Source organism: Petaurus breviceps, unplaced genomic scaffold (assembly GCF_028583685.1).
Source record: "Petaurus breviceps papuanus isolate PSGF00001 unplaced genomic scaffold, PetGlider_PUasm1.0 90792, whole genome shotgun sequence".
NCBI classification, from domain to species: domain Eukaryota; kingdom Metazoa; phylum Chordata; class Mammalia; order Diprotodontia; family Petauridae; genus Petaurus; species Petaurus breviceps.
This window is the reverse complement of record NW_027187347.1, coordinates 4,225,664-4,243,463: the sequence shown is the minus strand read 5'-3', so window position 1 is coordinate 4,243,463 and position 17,800 is coordinate 4,225,664. Positions and strand designations below refer to the sequence as shown.

General features: G+C 38.2%; 1 protein-coding gene across 1 annotated transcript in view; it reads left to right on the top strand.

The window, feature by feature from the left end:
- Positions 1-17,800, top strand: part of GUCA1C (guanylate cyclase activator 1C) — a 54,763-nt gene that overhangs the window by 18,542 nt on the left and 18,421 nt on the right. Inside the window, exon 2 of the mRNA XM_069069912.1 lies at positions 15,080-15,229. Within this exon, the coding sequence (XP_068926013.1) occupies positions 15,080-15,229 (150 nt within the window). The remainder of the gene's footprint in view (positions 1-15,079; positions 15,230-17,800) is intronic.

Genomic DNA, 17,800 nt, shown 5'->3' with positions numbered 1-17,800 from the left:
TATTTGTGTGTAGGTACATATACACACCTTAGGACAATTCCTATTTGAATTTCATTGAAAAAGATGAGAAGAAATGAAGTAATAATAATAATAATATGGGTAGCACACATAGCACATATTTCCTGAGAAGTTTCTCAAATGTGTCTAAGTATTATAAATGCCCATTTGCAGTAAGCTTGTATCTGAGCATCCCAGAGTCAGAGCTAAAAGGAATCTTAGAGGCCAGAAAATCCAACCTTCCTATTTTGGAGATGAGGAAACTGAGGTATGGTAGTTAAGTGCCCTGCCCAGGATCACACAGTAATGTGAATCTAAGTTTTGTTGACTCCAAGTTCTACGTGCTCTTCTCTACACCATAACTATATATACTATGCTGACGGTAATTCTGCTGCTAACTCTCTGACTTTACTTCATTTTAGCTATCAGTGACCAATTTTGGACAATAATTTCAAATCAAGAGTTATTTAGGATGTCTTTAAAAATATCTCTTTTCTCTGCATGTCAGCATTATTCACCTTTCCTGGAAAGGACACTAGACTTGGAATCAGGAAGACCTAGATTCAAATCCCACCACATTTACTAGTTGTATGGCATTGAGCAAGTCACCTAACCTGTCTATGCTTCAAATATAAAATGAAGGGGTTGGATTTGAATGACCTCCGAGGTCTCTTCCAGATCTAAATCTATGATCACATGATGATAGATTTCATTTCCCTCGGGTCAATAGCTCCCTCCTATTCTCTCTCCTCTTCCTCTCTCTCCTTCTTCTATGAAGCAGTTATATGGAAAAGATCTGGGCAGTTAAGTGCACTGCATGCTCAATACTAAACAACAATAAGCTAAATATTAGGTGTGACCCACCCCCCAAAAGTTAATGGGATGTTACCCTGCATTAGAGGGGGGACTAATGTCAAGGAAAAGGGTGAGGACAGTCTTGCTGTAGAGTACTGGGAGCTCTTCTAGGCACCATTTTTTTGGTAACCCTTGTGCCAAAGACTTTTGTCACATAAAGGACTTAGCTACTCTGTGAGAGATGTTTTCACTCTTAATGCCATCCAGAACACCTGGAAAAAACCTGCACACCCACATACATACATATGCACACAAATATGTTAACACCTGTTTACTGAGACTAGATCTTAAATTGCAAGTTTGTAGATCACAATATTACAGGGAAAAGAAAGTTTAATTTAAAAGAAGGAAAATAGAAGAGAAATCAGAGAATGAACAGAAATCTGGGAAGACATATACAAATTGATGCAAAGTAAAGAGAGTAGAACCAGGAGAACAAGTCATAAATGACTACAATTATGTAAAGGAACATAACTTTAGAAGACTTAGGAATTCTGATCAATGCAATAAAAAATAATGATTCTAGAAGACTGATAATGAAGAATACCACTCTCCTCTTAGCAGAGAGATGATGGATTAAAGGTTGACAAGGAGGCATATTTGTTCAGACTTGGCCAATGTATGACTTTGTTTTGATCAACTATACTTTTATTACCAGGTAGGGCTTTTACTTTGGAGAAGAGTTATGAGAAAGAAAATAGGTGGGTAGGGATAGTGATGGAAAAAATTGTATAAATGAAAACACTCAAAAATACATATAAGGGAGGTGGGGAAGGAGGGTTGGCAATAACATATCTCCTAGTCCAGCCTAACAGTTTTTGATGATAAGACTCCCTGACCACCTTTTGCTATATCCCCACCTCCAATAAGGGGTCAGAGTATTTCCTTGGAGAGCAAAATTAGGGTGACAACTTCCATCTTTAATGACTTTACAAGGGGTTTGATATTTTTTAAAAAGGGTCTCACAGAATCTCAGAATTGGAAAATACCTCAGAGACCAGCTAGCATGGCCAAGTTATTGTAGCAGCAAGCACCCCAGCATCCTCAGGGTAGCTGCCAACACAGGTTCTTAGATCTGCTTTTCTAAAGGAAAGCAACTCAAAATGGGTTAACAATCTTTCTTTAATCAATCAAACATATGTCATTTACCTAGTTCAGGGGAAAAAGATCAGCACCCCGAACTTCAGAGAATACAAACAAGTTACAAGAAGAAGTTACAAGACAGAGAAACATCAGCAGACAGGCATCCAACTGTCTGACCATTACATGCATACCTAGTCAGTTACCAGAGAGGGAAGCATCAACATCTGGGTTTTCAAAGCCAGGGGGCTCGACAACTGCCCAGAGTCTTGTCTGGTCAAATCACACAACACTTCTCAAAGTGAGCCCCAAAACAAAGCCTCACATCAGGGTATATATAGCCTTCTCCTGGCTCAGAGAATGTCACAATCCTCTTGACCCACTGCCCAATCACAAAGTAAAACCAAGCCTCCCACCACAGGCTCCATGTGACTACATTCAGCCTATTAGGGGGCAGGGTATATTTTCAAATCAAGGAAGGTTCTCAGAGTTACTTAAGCCTATCAAAGGGCCTAGGCACAGGGAAGATCTTAAATTCCAATTCCCATGACAGTTATGTATATACATGACCAAGAATTTCTGGCAAGGAGTCATCCAGTCTTTGTTTGAATTCAGGCATAGGTGTGCTGGTAAATGTTTAACTGGTTCTTTGAAAAAAAATGTAGGTATGTCATTTGTAAGATAAATCTGCATCATTGACATTTTCTTTCTTAAATCTAGACAATTAGAAAAAAAATGAACCAAGCCCTAATGTGTAGCCATTATCCAAAGTGAAAATGCTCACACTGAAAATTTAACAATGGGGAGTAGTCTAAGCTGCCTCTAGCACAGCCCAGTTAAAAATCTCTAACGAGGGAGAACCCACTACCTTTCCAGCTCTTTTTGCTTTAAATAACTCTAAGTGTTAGAGGGTTTTCCTTATGTTGAGCCAAAGCCTACTTTTCTGTTTCTTCCAATAATTGATTCTATCTCTGCCCTGTGGGGTCAAGGAGAAAAGAGCTTAAAAGTCTCTTTTTGATGAGACACTCTTTCAATACTTGAAGACAGCTATCATTCTCTACTTGTGGAATTTATTGTTTAACCTATGAACAATATATTTACATTATTAAATTCCATTTTATTAAATTTCAGCCCCTATATTATATCATGCCAAGGTTTGGATCCTGACTCTGTTACACAGTTCTTCTCCCCAATTTTGCATCACCTGCACATTTGACAAACATATATGGCTATATACACATCATTTTTTAAAATGTCAAACACCACAGTCAAGCACAGATCCCTGGAGTCCTCCACCAGAGATTTTTATGCAATTTAATATTAAATCATTAATCACTACTCTTTGGGTCTAACCATGCAACCTGGTTTGAAGTTTACTATATTCTACTATCACATAATACTCAATTCTCTACCTTTCCCACAAAAAAATAACATGAGCAGCCTTAAAAAAATTTTTCCTGATTCTAACTAAACTATATTTACAGCATACCCTAATCTACCACTTTCATAATTCTATTTTTTCAAAAAGGAAATAAGCTTAACTTGATACAAGAACAATTTTTATTGAAGTCATGAAGAAACCTAGATGACAAGCATCATAGACAGCAAAATCATGTAACTGGAACATCTAAGAAAATGAAAGAAAAGATTAAAACATTCTCCATAATTATCTTGCAAATCAGTAAATTTCCACTTTCATCTATCCCATAATAGTTCAGACAGGAAGCTTCCTCTCTTTCCTCCCACCTGCAAACTGGAAAAACCAACATAACCTCTTGGCAGCTATGAGATCCATTGTTCATAGCTTTGGGGTATCATTTACACTTGGCTGTAGAGATAGTAGTTGTCCCTATTCTGCTGCTTCCTAACTGACAACTGGCCCCAACATTAATTCATGCTTTTGCTCCAGGTTAGCTCTCCACCTTGCCCGACTCAGCTGGCAGTCTGCTCATTTAATTTAATTCTCTGCTCTGGATATGGTCAAATCCATGTATTGGGACCTCTCGATATTTCTACCATGTGGCTTGGCTTCTGATCACTCCTCTTAACTCTGTCTTTTTTTTTCTTTACATTATTATGAACTTGAAACCATAAAGAAACATTAACTACATTTCAGTATAGAAGACAGAATAAGAAAACAAGCCTTCTTAGGGAACCATGAATCTCCACTTTGTACAGTTTGAATTCTTTAAATATCCTTTTTCAGATTTAACATGTTAGTTAAACCACTGCCCTGTTTGTATCTTCTCCTGAATTTTCTCCTGCTCTTTCTTGCACATTTTAAATGTTTTATTGACATTTTTCATTTTCTTTTTTTTTTGCATCAATATCACTATGAGCCTCTTGCCCCACCTCTACCCCTATGATCCCACTACTATGAAAAAGGCTCTCTTTTGTAATAAATAGGTATAATCAAGGAAAACAAGGTCACACATTGGTCATATCTGAAAATATAAGTCTCATTCTGTTCCTCTGCTAAGAAGTGGGAAGCATGATTCACTGTCAGTTTTCTAGTGTTGTGATTGGTCATTGTATTGTTCTTAGTTATTAGCACAATAGTATCTCATTACATTCATTTTCCATAATCTGACTATTTTGCAATTGATGAGCAGTTGCATCATTCTCAGTTCTTTCCTATAACAAAAACAGCTTCTATACGTCCTTTCCTTCTGTCTTTGGTCTTATTGGGGTATATGCTTACATGCAGTATTGCCAGGTCAAATGGCATGGCCAATTTAGTGACTTTTGAATATAGCTCCAACTGCTTTCCAAAAATAGTTGGATCAACAATGCATTAGTGTGCCTATCTTCTGACAGGCCCTCCAACAATTGTCATTTTTCTTCATCATCTTTACCAATATGATGGGTATGAGGAAGAACTTCTAAGTTATTTAAATTTGCATCTAACTTATTAGCTATGAAATATTTTTATGTGACTGTTAATAGTTTTCCTTTTTTCTTTTAAAAACTTCCTTTTCATATCCTTAACCATTTTAAAATTTGGGAATGGTTCTCATTCTATATTTATATCAATGACATATATGTATATATAATGCTATATGTATATTTATTATATAATGCTATGTGTGTGTATATATATGTATACATATACATATATATGCAGAGAGAGAGAGCATTAGACGTTTGTCAGAGAAATAAATTTTCTGTGAAGATTTTCCAGTTAATTGTGTCTCTTCTAATTCTAACCTAATGTTACATTTGTTCAAATCTTTTTAGTTTCATACAATCAAAAATTTCCATTTTATCCTCTGTGATCTTCTCTGTCCCTCATTTGATCAGGAACTCGTCCTTTATACAGAGTTGTGAAAGGTATCTCCTTCAGTACTTCTTTGATTTGTTTATGGTACTTATATCCAGATCATGTAATCTATTTAGAGATTATTCTGATAGAAGGTGTTAACCGTCTCTTCACAGTGACCAGCAGTATAGGGTATCACAGAAATTCAAAGTGCTAGCCCCATCAGGCCTGACTCTTGAAACCTGAGGTCTCAACAGGAATATAGCTCTTGATGGAATGGATATTTCATTGTATTTCTCTTTGAGGTGTAGGGGTATAAGACTCCCCTTCATCTCAACCACCTTTTACCCAAAAAGGGAAAACTTTTGGAAGGTCACAAAAGGTTATACTGATACAGTTTTGCATTTTACAAGAACCTCTCCTCTCAACATAGCAAACAGAATGAGTAATAATAATTAGCCTGGCATAGTGGCACATATCTGTAATCCCTGAGGCTGTTTGGTGGATCACCTTGAGCTCAAGAATTCTGAGATGCAGTAGTACTAAAGGCAATCAGGTGTTCATATTGAGTCTGATACCAATATGGTGAGCCCCTAGCAGTGGGGGCACACCAAGCTGCCTAAGGAGAGACAAACTGACTCCTGTCAGAAAATGGAACAGGTCAAGGGTTTTGTGCTCAGCATTGGCATCAGGCTCTTCCATCCTAGGTGAGATAAGGAGTCCTGGTTCCCACACCCTCCTCATCCCCACTTCCCCCCAAAAAATACCACTTAAAATTAGAAAATAAGGTTCTAACTATTGCTGTTTCACCAATTAGCTTTTGGGTTTTGGATAAGTCACTAAGCCTCTGTAGGTTTTGTTTTTCTCTGTCATAAAATAAGGATTTGGAATTAATTGATTTCTAAGATACTTTCTAGATTTAACATTCTATGATTCTATTCTGTCCCCTTTCCTGCCCTTAATTTCAGTAGACAAATAATGACTTGTCATAAACCAAGTCGTCTATATCCTCCACACAATACAAACTTCTATGAAAACTTTTAACAAAGAAAAAGATAATAGGCAATGGAAATCAGTAAGATCTAGCCCTATACCCTGGTACTAACTTGTCTGATTATGTAACAGGATAATGGTAACCACAGTGAAAACAGGATTCATCTCCCATTGGGCATTTGTTTTCTAGAGAGGCTGTGGATTGTTGAACTACATACACGTGGCTTTTTTCACAGCTGGCCTTGGCTGCCCCAGAGGTCCCTGTATAGATTAGTGGGGCTGCCTGTTTTAGAACAACAAAACAAGAGTGGCCATGCTCCTCTCCAGGTTATGTTTGCACAGGGCTGGTGGGCTGGAATGAAATGTAAGTACAAAACTCTGCGGTTACCCACAGTGCCTCATCATAAAATGTCAAGCGTTCTTACTGAAATGCTGCCTTGTGTTGCCTACTGCAATTCATCATTTTGATGACATTTTAAATGTGATGATTGAAATGAAACTCATAAAGTGCAACAAACCATTGTTGAATGAAACGTTGTTATGGAAACCTGGAAAGAACAGTCCATAATAGGTTTGCTAAAGCTCCCCAGGAATCGTGCACCTGAGTTACACATGCAAACTAACACAGGTATCAGGTACATACCAGGCTTTTGTGGATGATTTTCCAGTTAACAACCATGAGAAATGGTCCTGGAAATGCTTAAGAAAGAGGCTATGTGCGAGGTGTCCCTTTGGAGCCACAATGTAACCTTCCTTCTATTTCTGAGGTGGGTGTGTCAAAGCTAGAGAGCACCTGTTCAGAGATTGCTGGAAGGGCTTCTGTGATGGGTGTTCTAGACAAAGTGGTGAATGGGAAAATCATTTGTTAAGTACTTTCTCTGTGTTATATACTTTATTAGACACTAGGAGTATAAATATAAAAGTAACAGTACTTGAAGATGGCAGAGTAAAAGCAGGAACATGCTTGGTCTCCCACTCCAATGACCTCCAATACCTGTAAAAAATGACTCTAAACAAATTTTAGAACTACAGAACCCACAAACTCACAGAGAGAAACAAACCTCCTGCTGAAGGCAGCCTGGCAGGGCGACAAGAAGAGTCTAACACACCAGACTGGGAGGCAAGCTCAGTCCTACATGAGCCAAGCTGGCCCAGACTCACAGTCCAGACCTGGCCCGGAGCATACATCAGGAAAGTGAATTACCAGCAGCTGTGGTGGTTTCCAGACTTCTCAACCCATAAATGCCAAAGAGAAAGTAAAAGGTCAGTAAGGAACTCTGTTGGAACTGGGTGACAAAAGAGTGTGATCTGGCCCCTGCCCCGGGGCAGTAGAGGTACCGTGTTTCCCCGATAATAAGACCTATCCCGAAAATAAGCCCTCCCCTTACTGTGTAAGATTCCTCTAAAATAAGCCCTCCCCCGAAAATAAGCCCTATTGAGATTGCTACTGTAGTGAAGGTGATCCCCTGTGGTGCATGCTACATTACGGTACCCTCTGTATGGACCGTCCCTTCCCCCCCCCCATGAAACGCACGCCACGCTCCGAGCTGCATCCAATCAGAGCTGCAGCAGTGAGCGCGTCATCCTGTTCTTCCCCAGTGATTTGCTTGCTGGTGCCATTGAGAGCAGTGCCGCGGAGGAGAGCTGAGGCAGGACAACATAAGCCCTCCCCTGAAAATAAGCCCTCTGGTGTTTTTCTTTCCAAAAAAATTAATAAGACAGTGTCTTATTATCGGGGAAACATGGTAGCAGTGGGCAGCTGCTGTAACTGCTGCTGCATGGCTGCCTCCAGAACTCCTGGCCAGCAGATCATAGGGGGAACAAGTGACCATTCAGAGGGTAATCAATCAAACCTGCTTGGATCTGGGTCGCATTCTTGTGTGGTGGTGCTGGGGTGCAGAACGCCAGTGGGCCAGAGCTTGTGGTGGCTATAGAGAGGGCACCCTCCTCAGACCTCTGACAACAGATCTGATAACTGCAAACACCCCAGCAATTTGGGACACAGCTATCTCCCCTCTGGAAGCAGAGTTCTACCATAGCAAAGAGCTCAAAAGTCAAGTAACTGGCTGGCAAGATAAGCAACCAGGAAACACAATCAAACCATGGAAACTTTTTGGGGGGACAAAAAGTATCAAAACATGGAACCAGAAGAAGACAACAAAGTCAAAACTCCTGTATCAAAAGCTTCCAAGAAAAATTATGAACTGATTGCAGGCCATGGAGGAGCTCAAGAAGGATTTTGAAAATCAAATAAGAGAAGTGGAAGAAAAGTTGGGAAGAGAAATGAGAAAAATACAAGAAAATCATGAAAAGTGTGTCAATAGCCTGACTGAAGAAAATAACACCTTAAAAAATAGACTAAATCAAATGGCAAAAGAGGTCCAAAAAGCCAATGAGAAGAATGGCTTAAAAAGCCGAATTTGCCAGATGGAAAAAGAATCTCAAAAGCTCACTGAAGAGATCATTCCTTCAGAATTAGATTGGAGTAAATGGAAGATAATGATTTTATGAGAAATCAAGATACTATAAAACAGATCTAAACAAATGAAAAATAGAAGGCAATGTGAAATATCTCATTGGAAAAACCTCTGACCTGGAAAATAGATCCAAGAGAGATCATTTAAAAATTATTGGACTATCTGAAAGCCATGATCAAAAAAAAAGAGCCTAGAAATCATCCTTCAAGAAATTCTCAAGGAAAATTACCCTGATATTCAAGAACCAGAGGGTAAAATAGAAATTGAAAGAATTAACTGATTGCTTCTTTTAAAAGATCCCCAGAAGAAAACTCCTAGGAATATTATAGCCAAATTCCAGAGTTCCCAGATCAGGGAGAAAATATTACAAGCAGCCAGGAAGAAACAATTTGAGTATTGTGGAAACACAATCAAAATAACACAAGATCTAGCAGTTTCTACATCAAGGGATTGAAGGGCTTGGAATATGATATTCCGGAGGTCAAAGGAGCTAGGATTAAAACCAAGAATCACCTACCCAGCAAAACTGAGTATAATGCTTCAGGGGAAAATATGGTAATTCAATGAAATAGAGGACTTTCAAGTATTCTTGATGAAAAAACCAGAGCTGAACAGAAAATTTGACTTTCAAATACAAGAAGCAAGAAAAGCATGAGAAGGTAAACAGGGAAAAGAAATCATAAGGAACTTATTACAGTTGAACTATTTACATTCATACGTGGAAAAATGACCATTGTAACTCATGAGGCTTTTCTCAGTATGAGGATAGTTGAAGGGAATACATATGTATACATACAGGGTGTATGTGTGTATAAATACATATGTGAGTATGTGTAAATGTGTATACATATATACATAGACAGGGCACAGGATCAGTTGAATATGAAGGGATGATACCTAAAAAATAAAATTAAGAGGTGAGAGAGGAATATATTGGGAGAAGGAGAAAGGGAGAGATAGATCAGGGTAAATTATCTCATATAAAAGAGGCAAGAGAAAACTGTTACAATGGAGAGGAAGAGCAGGAAGGTGAAAGGGAATGGGTCAACCTTACTCTCATTGAATTTGGCTTAAGGAGGGAATAACATGCACACTCAATTGGGTATCTTACCCTACAGGAAAGTAAGGGGGAAGGGGATAAGATGGGGAATGATAGAGGAGAGGGCAGATTGGGGAAGAGGGTAATTAGAAGCAAATGCTTTTGAAAAGGGACAGGGTCAAAGTAGAAAATAGAATAAGTGGGGGGTGGGATGGGATGGAGGGAAATATAGTCAGTCTTTCACAATATAACTACTATGGAAACGTTTTGCATAACTACACATGTACAACCTATGTTGAATTGCATGTTCTTCCAGTGGGGGTGGATGAGGAAGGAAGAAGGGAAAGAATGTGGAAATCAAAGTTTTAAAAACAAATGTTTAAAAAAATTGTTTTTTACATGCAACTGGGAAATAAGATATACAAGTACTGGGGTATAGAAATCCATCTTGCCCTACTAAAAAGTTAGGGGGGATGGGGTAGGATATAAGAGAGAACAGATTGGGGTAAGAGGTATTCAGTAGGCTTGCTCTCTTGGGGTGAGGGTAGGGGAAAGACAGGGAGAAAATTTGTAACTCAAAATCTTATAGAAACGAATGTTGTAAACTAAAAATAAATAAATAAATTGGGGAAAATAGTAAGTATCCTTGTCCTCAAGATGCTTGCGTTTTAGTAAGGGGAGATAGGATATCTAGAGAAATTGGGGCCAGGGAATTGACTTTTGGTTTAAGGAGTTACAGGAATTGTGAGTGAGAAGAGAGCCAGATTGTTATGCTTATTCTAATTACCATTGAAATATTGGTTTTATTATTGTTCTCAAAACAAGACATGAACAGAGATCATGGTAGATCCTCCCTGGTTTCCTTGTGGATGCATGGATTAAATAGGAAACATATCCCTGAACCATATTCTTGAGCAGTCTGGATATAATGATTTAGGTGATCCTGTCTTTACTCACCCATTAAAGAGGATAGCTCAATTGTAGAGTGAGTTCCCAAACTGACTTTATACTAGGTTAGTCTTTGGAAGTCAGGTAGGAAGATTGCTTTCTTAGGCATGAAGACACGATGTAGAAGCAGCATACATGGCAAGGGGCCTGGATAGGCTCTGATGTCCTAGTGGAGGTCTGAATAGAATGTGAGATACAGTCTGGGGCTGGCTGGATGTAGAGACAATGTCCTCCATCGAGCAAAGTGATCCTCACCAGGCCTTGACATTGTGAAGCATCTCTAGGAGGATTGCTAAGAAAACAGCCTGGCAAGTGGATATTTAACTAAACTTACATTTTGAGAGAACTAAACTCAAATCCTACCTCTGAGACTTAGTAGTTGTGTAGCCATAGGCAAGTCATTTAACCCCTCTGATCTTCCCTTGCCACATCTGTAAAAGGGCGGAAGAGAATACTCATAGTACCTACCTCTCGGAGTTCTTATGAGAATAACATTATCTATAATACACATTCAACTGTAGAAATTTATCTTGCTCAAAAAGGAAATAGGAAGAGAAGAAGAAAAGTAAAAAGAGGTGGGGGGGTGATATAAAGAAAGGTGGATTAAGGGAGGCAAAATTAAAGGAGGAACAGGATAAAAAGAGAAAAAAGGATAAACAGAATAAAATAGACTGGAGGGAAATACCATCATAACTGTGAGTGTGAATGTGATGGACTCACTCATAAATTAGCAGCAACAGAATGGATTAGAAACCAGAATCCAACAATGGTTGGGTACAAGAGACACACCCGAAACAGAAAGACACAGGAAGAGAGTTAAACTAAGGGGCTAGAGCAGAATGTATTATGCTTCAGCTGAAGTTTAAAAAAACAAAGGTAGCAATAATGATCCCAGAGAAAGGAAAAGTGAAACTAGACCTAACTGAGAGAGAAAAGAAAGGAAACTACATTTTACTAGAAGGTACCATAGACAACGAAGCAGTATGAAAACTTTTTTTACAGAAGTTTTGCTAAGAAAGGCCTCGTTTCTCAAGTAATATGAAACTGAGTTAAATTTATGAAAATAAGAGCCATTCCTCAATTAACAAATGGTCAAAGGATTTGAGCACACAGTTTTCAGAAGAAGAAATCAAAACTATCTATAGACATATAAAAATGCTTTACATCACTGTTGATTAGAGAAATGCAAATTAAAAGAGCTCACACCTATAAGAAATAATAAATGCTGGAGGAGATAAGGGAAAATAAGTACACTAATGAACTGTTGGTAGAGTTGTGAACTGCTCCAACCACTTTGGAGAGCAGCCTGAAACTATGCTAAAAGTAACTATAAAACTATGGCTGCCCTTTGATCCAGGAATACTACTACTAGGTTTGTACCTCAAAGAGGTTGAAGAAAAAGGGAAAGGGCCTATATGTACAAAAATATTCATAGCAGTTCTTGTTGCTGTGGCAAAGAATTAGAAATTGAGGGGATGCTTAACTGGGTAATGACTGAAGAAGATGTGGCACAGGATTGTGGTGGGAATACTGTTGGGCTATAAGGAATGATGAGGGAGATGGCTTCAGAAAAAAACATGGGAAAACATATATGATCTGATGCAAAATGAAGTGAGAAGAACTGGGAGATCATTTTATACAGTAAAAGCAAAATTGTAATGATCATCAACTGTGGAAAAACTTGGTTACTAAGGTCAATACAATGATCCAAGATAATTCCAAAAGACCCATGATGAAAAAATTGTTATCCATCTCTAAAGAGAGAACTGATGAATCTGAGTGCAAATTGAAGTACAATGTTCTCGCTTTAGTTTTTTTTTGCTTTTATTTTGCAATGTGATTATTATGGAAATATGTTTTGCATGATTTCACATGTATAATTGATATCATATAGCTTGCCTTCTCAGTGTGGGTGGGATGAGAGGAAGGCAGAGATTTTTGGAACTCAATTTTTTTTAAAAGAATGTTAAAAACAAATAATAAATTTAAAAAAGAAAACAATCTAATTGGGGCAATTACATACAAAAATATATACAAAGCAAACAACGTTCAGGACAAATACGAATCAAATGAGATATGTATGCAAAAATGTTTTTTTCATATTTTAAAAGACTGTATAGATGTTGGTTATTATTATTATTCCCCTGCTATTAGGGGATAAATAGTGACGGAGTGAGGCATGGAGAAAATAGTAGCTGGTACTTATAAAATCCTCAAAGTCCATCTTGATTCCCAGACACACACACATAGTTAGGTGTGGCTTTTTAATTTCTTTTTTTCTTCAATGCTGCCTTGGATATTAATTTTAACATCATTTCAAGGTATACAAATATTAGATATGAAGAAGTCTTCTGGTGTTTTGCCTTTAGGCCTCAAACAGTCTCAGGGTAGCCCTGCTTGGTAGTGAGGGATAAAGATTAAGGAGAAGGAGCTAGGGGTAATCCAGGGTGAGGACAGAATGCCAAAGTGGGAAAAGTCACCTCCAAGACAAACATTGCCAACTTCCTAATTTTGCCGGAGGTCAACCTTGCTCTAGAAAACATTCTTTCATGGCTTTGTAACAAACAGTCTGTGATCTATGGGTCAGACATATAAGCCAGAAGTAAAGGCTTATTATCAATAAAGGTCTCCAGCAGTAATTTTTAATTTATTGAGAGGATGAGCTAGGACTGATAAATCATGGCTCATAAAAACCCAACACTGTAGCTTGCTGCATGTGTATTGCATTTCAAAATGAGTCTATGGAGAAACAGCATGTCAGTCTGCCTTAGAAATCCAGGATGCTGTGATTGTCTAACATTGTCATTACAACTGTTGGTGAGTTTCACGGGTGCCTATTTACAGATCTGTTTGAGAAAAAGATGTAAAAACTCAGGACCTGAGCTACAGACACACACATCATTGTGTTTTCTGGGAAGCCCTGGAATGAGACTTTGTAATGCAGAGCTTTATTTCCAAAGTGGAAGAATACACAATTTTGATTTCATAAAGTAGGACTGGGCAGCCTTTGTACTCCACAAAAAATGCTTTGACAGACATCTTTCTGTGTAGAATTCAGAGGTGGTAATGCACATTTCATACAGGCACATACCACGCCCTTCCTCCTTCTTTCCTCCTCACCCTCAAGTATCCTTTATTGACCCAATTTTATCATTTGTAAAAGTAATCCAGCTAACACACAAGCCTTAAAAATGTATACTGAGATATCAATGAGTACTGAGCCAAAATATTTATAGGGCAAGGGACCATGGGTCAGGAAACCTCCTCAGAGAAAAATATGATCAAAAAGAATTAGTTAACTTTAGCAAATCTACAGTGCATCCGTGTATAAACTATGCCTTAGGTCTTTAAAAAATAACTCACCTCAGAAAAAAGAACACCCAAAACCCAAACCTCACCTCACATCTATTTCTAAAAGATACTAAGCAAAATAACTGCATTTGGCAGATTCTTTATACAGGAATAAGAAAGGACAGATCTTAATCTGCTTTTCAATGCTTAGGCCCCTAAAAAGATAACTAAAATTCAAACAAGGGGGTTAAAAAAAAACCAACCTCTGAGAGGGAGTGTAATGTAATAGAGACAACACTAGACTTGGAAATGCTCAGAGAAAGACCCGGGTTCAAATCCTACTCAGACATTTAACTTGACCTAAAGTAAGTTGGGGGGGGGGAGCGGGGAGGGTTGGAGAAAAGGCAGTGAGGGAGCATTTATTAAGCATCTACTATGCTCCAGGCTTGCCAATAAGTCCTTTTTTTTCTGTTACAAATATCTCATTTGATCCTCTGAACAAGCCTCCAAGGGACATGCTATTATTATTATTATTATTATTATTATTTTGCAGTTGAAGAAACTGAGGTGATCAGAGGTTGTGACTTGCTTAAGGTCACACATCTAGTATATATCTGAGGTTGGATTTGAACTCAGGTCGTCCTGATTACAGACCTGGGGCTCTGGTGACTCTTGATCAGAATATTGAAGTGATAGGGAGTTCTGAGAGGTAGAAGTGAGGAAAAGAGCATTTAAGGAAGAGAGATACTATGTGCAAAGGCATGCTTTGTAGATGGAATGTTATGGTCCAGTAAACAGACCAAGCTGGCTACAGTGTAGAGTGCATGGGGCAAAGTAATATGGAAATCCGTGTGGAAAGATAAGTTGAAGTGAGATTGTGAAGGGCTTTAAATGCCAGAGGAATTTTATATTTTATCATCAAGGCAATACGGTTTTTTTCTTTCCGTGCTTCTTTCTAGGGAACATATGAGTACCTCCCTTTTAAAGAGTTAAGCCCCAAGGAAAATTGACGTGCTGGGTTCTTTATGAGATTGTATAGTGTTGTGTTAAAGGTCCTGCTTATGAAAGATTACTATCCAAATAAAAGCTGACTGCCCTGGTTAAACATCCATTTCCTTTTTCATCCCTCCCTTTCTGTAGGATGGATTTATCGACTTTTTAGAGTTTATCGCTGCCATAAATTTGGTTATACAAGGGAAAATGGACCAGAAATTGAAGTGGTATTTTAAACTGTATGATGCCGATGGAAATGGATCTATTGACAGAAAGGAACTACTGAACATCTTCATGGTAAGGCTGTAAACGCACTGTATTCTGGTGGTATGGGACATTATATAGCAAGCACCCGATGGAATCAAGGAGTTTTCAGGGCATTCTGTCAGGCAGTTTGGTCTGGCATATATGAATGAACTGAGTTAAGGGGGAAAGTGCTTGCCACAGACACCAGAGGGTACCAGGCAGTTGCAATTGCAAATCAGCATTTTAACACTGGAGTCCATTCCATCCTTCACTAATAGAACATAGAATTTTCATCAACATCAAATAAATGAACTGGCTAGAATTAACATTGGAGGTAGTCCCTTGGACTGACATAAATGAAGACAGAGTGGGCAGTTGCCTATATGGTTGAATTAGAAGAATACCCAAGAAAGGTTTCCCTGCTCCAAAATACCTTCCTCTCTAATATGCCTCAATGCTTGAAATAGCTCTCCTCAAGGCTGCTGCATTGAAGACAGTTTTTGTGATTTGGTTAAACAAACATTTATGAAATGTCTTCTGTTTGCAAAGTATATTTTAATTAAATCTTAATTTAATTTTTTTCAATTAATAAAAATTTATTTTCTCTCCCTCCCCAGTAGGAGAAAAATAAAAGATAGAAAAACAAAACCCCTGTAACAAATGTGCAGAGTCTAGAAAAACATTCCAGAATTCTATTTTCTCATTCTGTATCCTGAGTCCATTATGTCTCTTCAGGAGGGAAGTGAAATTCTCCATCGTTGGTCCTCTAGAATCATATCTGATTATTGCATTGATCAGTTCTTAAATCTTTCAAAGTTGTTTGTCCTTACCTTATTGCTGTTATTGTACAAATTTTTCTCCTGGTTATGTTCATTCTGCAACATGAGTCTTGCCAGGTTTCTCTGAAACTGTACCTTCCATCATTTCTTATAACCCAACAGTATTTCATTATATTCATATACATGAATGTTCAGCCATTCCCCAATTGACAGACACCCTTTCTTCTTATTTTCAAATTCCTTCAAAGAACAGCCTAAGGTACTTGGGTAACAGAGACAAAAGCTAAAAAAAAATTCTACTCTTAAGGGGTTATAGACCTGGGATCTTAGTAGTGCAGGGTAGAGGTGTCAAACAAGCAACACTTTCAAGTTAAATCCAAACCAGGTTAAATTGCTTAAAATGGATAATATTTAACAAAATAAATGAAATTACAATAGGGCACAGACAATGCAAATGTGTTGTTTTCTAAGTTAATGTGCTGCCTGCATAGATCTTTATGTATGGTCTAGTGCCTCCCCCCCATTTCTATTGGATTTTTACACCACTAGGGTAGGGAATTCCCAGAGAGGAAAGTCCCTCTACCAATATAGATAGTCAACTGTTGTGTATTATATATAGTCTTAGAAAATTGTCTAGGGTACTGAGAGGCTATTGTCTTGGCCCAGCCAATATGTGATAGATTCGAATCAAAAATATTAGGTCCATATTTTCCTGCTTCTCAGGTCAGGTCTCTATCTGATATTCTTTGCTGTCATTATTTAAATACATTTTAAAGTCACTTATATGTGTATACTTGTGCATATATGTATACATATATGTGTTATATGTATGTTTGTTTGTGGGTATGTATGTATGTGTGTGTATCTTTCCCAAACCAACTTTGATACCTGGAAATGCCTCTAGCTAGAGTCACTCCAGAATTTTATCATCAGATCTATTGGGAAGAATGTTTGCCAACTCCACCTCTAACTCTAATCCTAAATATCTCCAATTCTGATTCTAACCCTCTGACCCCAGACTTAACCCTAAATATGCGACTCCAACTCTATCTGTCTCCAACTCCCCAATTCTAACCTTAACCCGACTCTAACTCTAACCCTAATAAGCATATTTTTATTTTTGAAATGTGCTCTCTAATTGAAATATACTGCCAGCAATGTTTCAAAGGATGTCTGTGTGTTCAATAAGTGCTATATAAATATGAAATATATTGCTGGCAGCCCTAATTAAAATAATTACATTTTTACAAAGACATCAGGACATGATCATAGGATATCTGGAAAGAAATTCAAATGCCATTAGTCCAACTTCCTCATTTGATAAATGAAGAAGCAAAGGTCCAGGGAGTTTAAATTACTTGCGCATGTGTCATTTGATACGCTAATGTGACAGGGGTGTAATTTGAACCCAGATCCTCTGAGTTTGAGCAAGTGCTCTTTCTGCTATACCAAGCAGTCCCCCTATAGAATATTGCTAATGGTAATTCCAACTTCCCCTTGCCATTGATTCTTCCTCCCCTGTCCTAGAGACCTGGGGTCTATTATCTAGTGGACAAGGCACTGGAGAAGCAGAACATGTCACACACATGTTTTGCTATGTCTGGGAAATAGATGGAGGAAACAAGATCTTGTTCCCATTTCTCACAAAAGCTTCTTCTCTTATCTCTTTTCCCTCCCACACTCCCTACCACCAGATCCAGTGACAAGAGGCAGGTGGAGGTTGTGGGTCATGATGATTTATTCCTAGCACTCTAGGATGCCTAACAACCACTTTTTTGACTGGTGGGAATTAAGGGCTCCTAAGTGGGCTATACGCCACCCTTCGTCAACTAGAGCATGGAGG